General features: G+C 38.1%; 2 protein-coding genes across 2 annotated transcripts; one reads left to right on the top strand and one right to left on the bottom strand.

Annotated features, from left to right (window-relative positions):
* Positions 1-79: 79 nt before the first annotated feature.
* On the bottom strand, positions 80-1,479 carry il17a/f2 (interleukin 17a/f2). The gene is made up of 3 exons (XM_046856442.1): positions 1,432-1,479; positions 900-1,063; positions 80-564 (listed from the first exon to the last, which is right to left on the bottom strand). The coding sequence occupies exons 1-3, from the start codon at positions 1,447-1,449 to the stop codon at positions 336-338; spliced, it is 411 nt and encodes a 136-aa protein (XP_046712398.1). The 5' UTR covers positions 1,450-1,479; the 3' UTR covers positions 80-335.
* Positions 1,480-9,546: 8,067 nt separating this feature from the next.
* On the top strand, positions 9,547-11,219 carry il17a/f1 (interleukin 17a/f1). Its single transcript, XM_046856441.1, has 3 exons — positions 9,547-9,777; positions 10,324-10,544; positions 10,757-11,219. The coding sequence occupies exons 1-3, from the start codon at positions 9,757-9,759 to the stop codon at positions 10,992-10,994; spliced, it is 480 nt and encodes a 159-aa protein (XP_046712397.1). The 5' UTR covers positions 9,547-9,756; the 3' UTR covers positions 10,995-11,219.
* Positions 11,220-11,699: the final 480 nt, after the last annotated feature.

Genomic DNA, 11,699 nt, shown 5'->3' with positions numbered 1-11,699 from the left:
TAAATGTAATGTATATAAGAACAAAAATGTTATAAACTTCATCATGCATCATTGAAAAAAGCTTTATTTTTACGATATGTAAAAATGATAAAAATCATCTTACATCTATATGTGCATCATTTTCTGTACAGTGTGTTAATGATTAGTGTATATCAGTGAATGTACAACATCGGCCAAAAGTATGGGGACACCAAACTATTCCAGTCAAACTGTTCGAAAGTCTTTGTGACGTAATAATCAGCTCAATAATCTAATAATCGTCTGATAAAATACATTTTTATTATTTTATTTTATTCGTTTTATTTGAGAAGGTCAAACCCGATGACTGGGCATCGTCATGGCGATGATTTGGCCCACACGCACGTGCAGCCCACGGTGACTCTCTGGAACTTCACGCTGAAGCACTTCCTGTTTCTCGGGTCCTGCATGAGCACCAGCGTGTTGCTGTAAATGGGGATGGAGTTCAGCTCGGTGTGATGGTAAGCGTTCGGATGCGTGCAGTGATGAGACTGACACTCGGCCTCGAACATCACTCCAGGGATCCTGTGGGCACTGGTGTGAGGGCTGACGGGTCACAAACAACATCACATCACGAGAGAGACACGTTATGCTTCATTCACGTTCACATTCTGAGCTGTGATTGGTCAGGAGGTGTTGATTCACTTTCTAGAACAGAGGCTCTGACACTAGTGTAGGTTTATAATAAAATCCATCATTACAATCACGCTTCATAATCTCAATATTATCTGTCTTGTACATCGTCACTGTGGTGAAGTTCTGTAAGGAGACATTTCTGGAGTCTTTAGTGTCTGTGCTTTATAACAGTCAGAACCCTTTAAACTACTATTATTATTATTATTATTATTATTATTATCATCAGTAGCAGTAAAGCGACTCACATCCAGTTCCAGGCAGACAGCGAGCGGTTGTTGATGTTGCCGTTTCCTTTCATTGTCTTGGGCATGTCTCTGGTGTTTATCAGTTTCACGTTGCAGATCGTCATCTGGTCCGACGCGGAGTTTATAAAACACGGCATCAGAACGCAAACCCAACAGAACACAACCTGCAGGAAGAAACGCTGGGATTGAGACGCTTCCATGCTGTTTAATGTTTATAAAAACTCATCAGTAATAAATCCAATATTCTGGAATATCAGATTGCATCATGTTACGGAACAGTTTTTAGGTGAATTCTCTGTAAAAACACTGCACATCAGCGGCATCATGTAAAGTCGTTGATTTCTAGATTAGATCTCGGTTCTAGATCATCCAGCGCTGATTAATTTTCATCACATAAACACTTACTCAGTGAAATTTTTTTTTTATTTTTCATATCTTTTAGTTCTTTCTGAACCCTGAAAATAACGTATTTAATCTAAACAATAATATTTTCTCTATTAGTTAGAAAAAAAGTCCTCGTTCTCGTTCTTACCGTCCGCTTCAGTCTCATCGTCGCTGCATCTCAGAGGTTTTTTTTGTCAAATCGCAGAGCGTCTCACTTTATTTATAGTGGAGGATAATGAGGACATACGATTTATCTGATAACATGCCTCATCTCTGACCTGGATTGGTTTATCAGATCATTTAATAGGTGAGGAGGAGTGCACATGAAATCTCCACAAGCCAAATCAGGCTGCTTTTTACACTTCTTAGAAACAACTGTCACGCAACTGGTACGAGTCAAAGGTCCTTCATCATGTGCAGGGATTAATGAGTTTAATCAGGACCCAAGTGCTTGTTCCTGTGCTGTTCCTGTGCTGGTTCTGTGCTGTTCCTGCGCTAATCCTGCGCTGTTTCTGCGCTGTTCCTGCGCTGTTCCTGCGCTGTTCCCATTAAACCTGCCATGTGCTTTGAGTTACTGTAATTATGTGTTGATGTGATCTGATTAAACAGTTTTTAGCCCAAAGATTTTAGAGATTTGTGACAATGGTACAAGTAATGTCAATAGGTGAGGTGAGGAGATCTTCCACTCCAACTCATGTAAAGCAGATTTCCATGGAACTGCTTTGTGCACAGGGGCATTGTCATGTTGGAACAGGTTTTGGGTCTCCTAGTTCAAGTGAAGGCAAAATTTCATGCTCCTGCATCCAAAGACGTCTGATACAATTGTGTGTCTCCAACGTCATGTCTGTTTGTGGAAGAACCACACGTGGGTGAAGTCAGGTGCCCCAATACTTTTGGCCCAACCATATACACCACAGTATCACGATAAGTGTAAAAGCTCCCTCATGTGCACTAAAAAGCATCTGTACACAAAAACTATAATAATAAAATAAAATAATAAATATAAATAAATAAATAAATAAATAAATAAATAAAACGAAAAACACCTTCTGACCAATTACAATCCAGAATTCAGGAGCGCTGTGGTGTTACACGTTATCCAGGAGAACTTTAAGTGAAAATGAAGCTTTGAGATGTTTACTAATCATCTGTTGAGAGGCTTTAAACAGTGTCTAAACTCATTAATCCCACATTAAATATGCATCACCTCACTTATAGAAATTATATAACCATGTTTGGAGCTTTTATGTTTAACTCTCATGTGTTCAGGATCGTCATCATGGAACAAACAATTTCATTCAGGACAAGGACGCTTCTGTCTCAGGGTTTTTCATTCCAAAACAAATCTCTAGAGATTTAGAAACATGCAATATCAGTATCAGGTCACACATTTCACCTCCAGGCGAATGTGGTGGTGTTCTGCCTGAACCATCCCGCCTCTTTAAAGCTTCATTATGGAGCCACGTCTACAGAAACCATCAACAGAGCACTGCATCACAGACAAGAATCTCATACAGTGATGGTCATCACTGAAGTAAGAAACCCAATGAACACAATTTAACACGTCTCCTTTCACTGGAGCCACAGCTGCACTGCCACATGCATCATCTCCAGCAGAAGCATCGATATTCACCTCATCACATCGCCCGAGTTATCCTGCATTCTTGTGCATTTTTGTGCATGTTCCAGTGCATTACAGTTTTCCTGGGGATTCGCAAATGAAGGCAGATTGTGGGTTTTTGTGCAGGAAAGAAAAAGCAAAAGTATAAATGGATCATGAAAAATTGCTTTGAACTGTTTTGGCGATGTTTCCTCATGAAGTCCAGCTTTTCTTGTAAATTCCGTCTTGTAAATGTGCTTGTAAGTGTAACTGCTATTAAATCCACATGAATAGAGTGAAGTTTGTGCAGTTTGCTACAGATGCGGTGTGTGAGCTCTGACTAGTGCGCTCTCTGACCATCCAATCAAAGGACATAAAAATGCAGATGTTATTGGTTGCCTGCTACATGTGCTTTACATTAAAGGTGCTGATTGTGAAGATCTCATGGTAGATTCCTTTGACCCCAACAACACGTGATGTGACGTCTAAAATCTGAATGGATAGAAACACCGACCTCAACTTACAGCTGCAAACGAAAGAAAAAGCTATGAAATGTAGTGAAGTAAATAGACTGGGAATAATTTCATACATGTTCATGGATAAAATGATATGTCAGTGATTCTGATTAAGTGTAAACCCACAGCGAAGGCCTTGCTGTACACAACTGGTTGTACAATCACAAAGAATATCATTTTTAAATCTCAGACATACTTTACATGTTGCATAAAAAAGCGGATTTTTTAAATATTAGCATCCTCCTTTATTTCTGCAGTTCTTCTACGGAAAAGCTGACGCTCCAGGAATCAACACGACAGTTCTGAATACAAAAATGCTCAAACCAGCATAAAGGAAAACAAGTGCAGTGAAACTTTTTGCACAAAATAAAAACCCGGAGAGGCGTTTGTGGTGTAAACGTTAGCCTTATAAGCACATATGAATGGATGTAAGATCATTTCTGTACATTGTATGTGAGATTCTTACTGTCTCCAGATCTGTGCCTCTGATAAGGATAGCGAATATGCAGTAAAACGTGGAAACGTGACTGAATTGCCCTACTTTTTACGCCCGCACGGAGGCGACGCTTTTCTCAGTGTGCACTTTCTGCAAAAAAACTGCAACCCTTATGATGTAAGCAAATATTTATTTTCATAATATGTACAAACCCGAGGACTGATTTCAAAATCCAGGATGTTTTGCTTTGAATAAATTAATAAAACTCACTTTAATAGTTAAAACGTTATGCTTTCAAATGAAGAATACATGCACACATGCTGACCCTCATCTAAAAGCCATCATAAGAGTTTTATTTTTATTCTTCTTTTCTTAAAGTCTATTCAGGCTTGTGGACGACACGCATCCACTGTCTCTTCCCATCACTACAGACAGTCTACCAAATCCTTATTACACACACACACACACACACACACACACACACACACACACACACAATGCAAATATCCTCATAGACCATGAACTACCTCTGGATAATTTGCACATACAACATACACCTTATAAATGGGAATAAGAACAGGACCCAGTTCACCTCTTCCAAGGTGCAGATTGTAAACTTCATACATACACACATTTCTATTTCTTACATTAGTATCAGTGTTAAACAGTAATGATGTCAATGTAATTGGTTCCTGTACTTAAGGAGCTTTTTCACATTTCTGTACTTTACTTTCCATTTCTATTTGGGAGACTTTGATTTTTTAAAATTTCTTCCTTTTTACTCAACTTTATTTAGTGAAATCAGTCGTTTCTTTTTATTTACGAGGATAAAAACGTAACTGGTGAAACACGCAGCGAGTCACCAATCAGGATCGAGCGCACGCTCTGTTTTACACGTGTTCTGATCGGCGCTCGGTGCATCTACTGATCACCAACATACAGTTCAGCATCAGTTCAACATCAAGCAGAACATTTAGAGAGGAATAAATGATGAAGAAACTCCAGACTCGTGATCATTTGAATAGAAATCAATCAGTGTTTGAGTCATTAATCTCATTCTGTTAATAGATCAGTGTGCTGAGAGTCACATTCGAGTCTTTACACAGAAACTGAGGTGATTAAGAAAAGAGTCAAAGATTTAAAGATTCACAGAATTTTACTGTATTGTGTAACAAACTATTTTCTGGACATTTGTTTAGAAATGATACGTGTTGTGTGTGTTGTGTGTTCATTTCCGGATTTGATTTGACAGAAATGGATCGTACTCGTGTTGTGTCACGTCAGTGGATCTTAAACAGTAGTCGGTTATAAAAACCTCATCAAAACCTCGAGCATCTCGACTCTTGTATGCTTTCATGTCTGTACCAACACAAGCCCTTGTGGCTCTTTCTGATGTGTGTGTGTGTGTGTGTGTGTTTGATGTGGTGAGTTGTTGGCAGCAACACTGCGATTTTTCTTTTACCTTTATTTCTCACTTTGACTTGACTCTGAGGATGGGAACACATTCAGCATTTCTCTGGCCTCATTTCGACATTTCGACGTGTGTGTGTGTGTGTGTGTGTGTGTGTGTGTGTGTGTGTGAGACAGTGAAAGAGAGAGAGAAAGAGAGAGAGACAGTAATAAATATTTGAGCTTATTTTAGGGTTTAATATCTACATCTCTGTGTTTAGAAATGGTGAGATGGTAAATGAAGTGTACATCACTTTACCTCTTTCATCCATAAAAGTGAATATAATAAATGATGTGTGTTAGGATGTGTGTGTGTGTGTGTGTGTGTGTGTGTGTGTGTGTGTGTGTGTGTGTGTGTGTGTGTGTGTGTGCGTGTCATAGCCAGTAATGATATATTGTGGTTTATTTGGAATTAAGTTGGGTTATAGCAGCTTTAAACAGTTTCCTATCAAGTTAATAAGACAAATAAGACACATGTGTTCAGGGCTTCATCGGTGTAATGAGAGTCATCTGGGTTCAGCGTTATAGGTCACATCTCTGATCATGAAGATGCTTCTTAGAGGGTCTTCATTGGGAAACCCCCTGTGATGTCACACCCGGTGTGTGAGATGTTATCATTCCTACATGCCATAAACTGGAACCTGGCTGTGATGCCCACTGGGTGGTTAAACTGAGAAGATCTTTGCGGAGATCCTGAACAGGGTTAATTACTGCCTAATTACCCAAAAACCCTTAAAAACACATTTTAAAGACTTTAAAATATTGCTTTATATCTTGAATCAGATGCTGGTGTTCTGTACTGTACTGTACTATAGTGTTATTTAATCTCACTGTTTACTGATCCGCTTCACTGATCATCTTATAATCACTGATCTGATTATCGTGTTATAACTGGTTTTATTCTCTTATCACACCTTCTGAAAGAGTCCTGGGGTTTCTCCACATCATGACACTTTCATTCCTTCATCAGAAAATGCTGATGCTGGAATCAGGCATTCTGTAGAGAACAAACGTAAAAGAGAGAGAGGGAGGGAGAGAATTCCACTTTGGTGTGGTTTAGTTTGCCGTTGTGGCCTGATGTGGGTCACAAAAAACAGCAAACTGCTTTATGAGCATTAAAAAACACAACACCACTGAGGAGTGTGAGAGCCTTAAAACCCTACACAACCCTTACACAACCAAGTCAGTAGAATCAATAAAACACTTCTGCACACATAAACATAGCACTTTTTGGGCAATTTCGGCAATCAAACTGGCTGTAGATATGTTGCGAATGTGTGTGTGTGTGTGTGTGTGTGTGTGTGTGTGTGTGTGTGTGTGTGTGTGTGTGTGTGTCTGCATGCACAAAAATGTATTTGGGTCACACAGTAAAAAGCCCCTAGTTCCTGGATGCAGTGTGACTCTCTGTCTCTCTCTCTCTCTCTCTCTCTCTCTCTCTCTCTGAGTGAGATTCCTGGAAGTTACAAGAGCAGAACACACACACACACACACACACACACACACACACACACACACACAGTCTATTAAAATCTAATCAGAAATCGTTGTGTGGCTTCAGCATTAATCTGATAGAATAAAAAGGCGTCTCGTTATGATTTGAGCGAAATGATCAGATCAGTTTTATACAGTAAATACACACAAAAAACAACTGCAGGAACACATCAAATCAGATAATGAAAGAAATATACAAACAAAGTGTTCGTTACATCTTTTGTTCTTGGAAGAGGAGCATCATTTATTTTGTTTCATTCAAAAGAAGGTCCTTTGTATAAATAGTTACACAGATATGTTTCTTCTTCCACAAAGTTAAAGACACACAATTGTACAGTGTTTGGATGCGGGAGCATGAAGTACACACACACACACACACACACACACACACACACAGATTTATCCTCCTAAATATTGAGGATATGAAATGAATTGATGGTGTGATGATGTTAGTAGAAACTGTTGAATGAATCTGATGTGATGCAGCACAGTGTGAAACTGAGACTCTCGACTGATACACAGAAATCACAGAGTGAGAAAATGTGCCTGTGAGTTAATTAAAGCTCCAACAATATATCTGTGCTGTGATTAATGTGATTAGCAAATTACCATTTTTACTGAAGCAGGATTTCTAAAAGATTTGATATAATTCATCTAAATTCAGGTTAATTTCAGAAAGCGCTGTGAGGTTCAAGTGCAGAAAAACGATGGAGTCCTCATGAAGATCATTTGGACGCATGTTAACAGTCTCACAACAAGACGTTTTGTATTAATAAAATAATACAAACAAAAAAAATATCAGAAATCAGTTTAGTTACAGGTTCTACTGCAAAAACTGCATACGCCTTTATAATAATCTAATTATAAAAAATATGGACTTTGACAGCACTTTTACTAGAATAATGGAATAGAAGAATAGAAACAGATTAAACAAATGAAACGGAAATGCTGCATCTGTAGGTCGTGGAGGAAGTGACACGGTTTGCCCCAAGCAACATTAACGTCATTAACAGAAAGCAAGACCATTACACTCATATCACACACACACACACACACACACACACACACACACACACAGGGTGAAATGTATATCAGAATAAATTCTATCATCGGTTAATTCAAACTTCATAAACACGCTCACTAAGCATCACCTCCAATCCGCTAATATATATTCTAATAAGTTTTACACGAATCCACCCACATCCTGGAACTCATTTCAGTTTAATTCTATTCTATTAACAACGCTTTCAAAATTCAACATCACCCCAAAGCAGCTTCATCAGTGGTGGACGAAGGACACAAACCATGTATATGAGTTACAGTAGAGACACTCAGTAAAATGTGACTCCAGTAAAAGTAAAAATGTCCCTTTAAACTTTCACTTGAGTAAAAATACAAAAGTATTTCAAATGTACTTCACTTTCCAAAGTAGTGATTTATTATAACTCTAATGTTCCTGTGATCATTTTTATCACAAGATTCTTCACTTAATCACCTCAGTTTCTGTGTAAAGACTCAAATGTGACTCTCAGCACACTGATCTATTAATAGAATGATATTAATGACTCAAACACTGATTGATTTCTGTTACAATGATCATGAACACAAAACCTTCTTTAATAAAACGTGTAAATGAGGTCACGTGTGTTGTGGTGAGTTCGAGTCTGGAGTTTCTTCATCATTTATTCCTCTCTAAATGTTCTGCTTGATGTTGAACTGATGCTGAACTGTATGTTGGTGATCAGTAGATGCACCGAGCGCCGATCAGAACACGTGTAAAACAGAGCGTGCGCTCGATCCTGATTGGTGACTCGCCGCGTGTTTCGCCAGTTACGTTTTTATCCTCATTAATAAAAAGAAACGACTGATTTCACTAAATGTAGTCGAGTAAAAAGTGGGAGATCTGAAATGTAGTGAATTTTCAGTAAACTAAGTAACTCAAATGGAAATAATTCAGTAAAGTACAGATACACGAAAAAGCTACTTAAGCAGAGTAAACAATTACAACCCATTACATTTACTTCGTTATTGTCCACCACTGAGCTTCACAGAAACAAACGAATAGAAATTTCAGCATCATAAATGAGTTCCTGTAAATTTATCCCTAATAAGCGAATCAGTGGTGAGAAAAGACTCCCTGAGGTGGTATGATGAAGAAACTTGAGAGGAACCAGACTCAGGAGACCTCATCCTCATCTGTGTGACATCAACAGTCCATCCAATACAATTCATTTATTACTGAGGTTCTCAGCTGTTGACTTGAGTGCAAATAAGTGCATGGTGATTGTAGTAAGAAAGAAAAAAGAAAGAAAGAAAGAAAGAAAGAAAGAAAGAAAGAAAGAAAGAAAGAAAGAAAGAAAGAAAGAAAGAAAGAAAGAAAGAAAGAAAGAAAGAAAGAAAGAAACTCCTGCTATAAATGTTATTTTATGTCTTCCTTCGAAATAAATGTACGACATTAGAGTTATTTATATACGTTTATTATCACTGTGAATAACAGTTACTACAGAAACCATAATGTATCAGAACGAGGTCATTAATATGAACCTGCACTTCTGTAAGCGCTGCTGATCCAGAGAACTCGCATGCTAATAAAAAAGTTCTGTGATGCCTTATGAAGTTAACATGATTAATTAAGTTATAACCTCTGAGCTGCTCTGCTGCAGAAGATCGTGTTCATTAAACACACGTAGACGCGACAGTGTTTCGAGTACATCAGGATTATAGAATTAAAAAAAAACTCAAACACCTCATGCTGACCTGAAAAGTGGATGAAGGTGTATGTAAATCTGCAGCCTCATCAAATGAACTTCAGAGTAGACATCGACTAGACACACCTCCCACAGCACACACCATATAAAACTCAAAGCTGTTCCTGCAGCTGAAGACCCAGACAGAACCACGAAGGGTGAAGAGAAAACCAACAACGCCATTAACCCTGAGATCAACACCATCCCTCACAACCACGACAACAGAGAGAATAAAATGGCTTTAAATCTCTTAACGGTGAGTTTATTATTAAACGTAGATTAAACAACTGAAGGGTTTTTGACAGAAAACCCTGAAATGTGTGAGATGGAACTGTTCATATCAGAAACAGAAACAGAAAGAATTGTATTGCAAAGTATGTTTGCACTTACAAAGAATTTGTTTTGTAGCAGAAGTTTCGAGTTGCACATTTTCTAAAGTAAAAAGGAAATGAAGAAAGAAAGAAAGAAAGAAAGAAAGAAAGAAAGAAAGAAAGAAAGAAAGAAAGAAAGTTATTTACAGGAAACTCACTGAAGTGATGGAATTTCAGTAGATTTTAGATGCCAGAAACAGTGTCGTCTTTTTGTGTAGAAATTGTAAAATCTGAACTTTTTTACATTTTTTTGTTCTTCTAGTGTGGTAATGTGGTTTCCTGTAAAAACCACGTTCACAAAAGTACCCAGTTGAGATCTTTCCACAGCTAAACAGATCTTCTTGAATCCCAGCATCCTGCTTCAGATGATCGTGTAAGCGATGTACAGCCGTAATGATTTATACCTAATTTTTCTTTTTTTGTCTCCACAGCTGCCATGTGTCATGATGATGATGATAATGATGATGACGGTGGTCACTCAGGCTGCTTCTTTGAAGCCTCACGGAAAAGTCAGTCATCAGAAGCTTTCGGGTTCTTCTGAAGAAGATTCTCCCAAATATTTCATCATCACCAACCTGGAATCTGAAATCAAATCCACCTCACACTCCATCCGGCCGATCCACAACGACTCCATCTCACCCTGGGAATACATGTAAATACACACACACACACACACACACACACACACACACATAATTATATTAAAAATAATTTTTATTGTAGAATATGAGTCTCATATTTCATTTTCACATGTAGACTTTATGCGGAGCTTTATATTATTCATTTGAATGGTTGATTGTTTCATTAATTAATTGATTGATTGGTTTATGAATGTATTAATTGGACTTTTTTTTTTTTTTGCAGTACCACGACTGACGGGAATCGGATTCCATCTCAGCTTTCAGAGGCCCGATGTCTCCTGACTGGCTGTTTGAACTGGAAAGGGGTCGAGACCTTGGAGTTGGAGTCCAGACGGATTTTCCGGCAGGTTCCGGTCCTGCAGAGAGTCCGGGGAGACGACAAAAACTACTTCTTCCGACTGGAATATAAAATCATCTCAGTGGGCTGCACCTGCGTCCGGCCATACGTCGAGCAAATCTGATACACAAACCCTTTCAGTGGATTTTCATAAGGGACTCAGTATTATTATTAATATTATTATTATTATTTATGTATCACTTTTTATAAGATTCCATTTTATTTATTAGGTTTTTTTTTTTACTTTTTACAGTGTTTATTTTTATTAGAAAATTTGTGTAGGTTTGAAGTTTGTGTGTTACATCTGTTATTTATTTACTGATTAAATAACAGAAGGAGGAATAGTGAATAAATGTATTTATTACAAATTAACAAACCTGGTGATGTATTATTATTATTATCTATCTATCTGTCTGTCTGTCTGTCTGTCTGTCTGTCTGTCTGTCTGTCTGTCTGTCTATCTATCTATCTATCTATCTATCTATCTATATACATAGATACATAGATACGTGTGTGTGTGTGTGTGTGTGTGTGTGTGTGTGTGTGTGTGTGTGTGTACTATATTGCCAAAGGTTTGTGGACATCCAATTCCACATTTGGTTCCCATTTCATGTTATACACTGGATGTTGTGGAGATTTATTCAGCTACGAGGGTGTTAGTAAAGTCAGGTAGTGATGTAGGTGAGAAGGTGAGAAGGTCTGGGGTGCAGTCAGCATTCACATTTATCTCAAAGGTGTTCAATAGGGTTGGAGCTCTATAGCAGGAGATCTTTCGGATCTTCCAACCCATGCAACCAAAGCAGATCTTCATGGAGCAGGCTTTGTGCAC

This window comes from Silurus meridionalis, chromosome 8 (assembly GCF_014805685.1).
Source record: "Silurus meridionalis isolate SWU-2019-XX chromosome 8, ASM1480568v1, whole genome shotgun sequence".
Taxonomy (NCBI): domain Eukaryota; kingdom Metazoa; phylum Chordata; class Actinopteri; order Siluriformes; family Siluridae; genus Silurus; species Silurus meridionalis.
Note: the sequence above shows the minus strand (reverse complement) of the source record. Positions and strands in the feature narration are given on the sequence as shown.

Bases quoted from the DNA above. Each gene is read 5' to 3' on its own strand.
- il17a/f1 (XM_046856441.1), top strand. From the start codon at position 9,757: ATGGCTTTAAATCTCTTAACG. The intron at 9,778-10,323 runs GTGAGTTTATTA...TTGTCTCCACAG, and splicing joins TGGCTTTAAATCTCTTAACG to CTGCCATGTGTCATGATGAT. The intron at 10,545-10,756 runs GTAAATACACAC...TTTTTTTTGCAG, and splicing joins ATCTCACCCTGGGAATACAT to TACCACGACTGACGGGAATC.
- il17a/f2 (XM_046856442.1), bottom strand. The intron at 565-899 runs GTGAGTCGCTTT...GTGACCCGTCAG, and splicing joins CTGTCTGCCTGGAACTGGAT to CCCTCACACCAGTGCCCACA.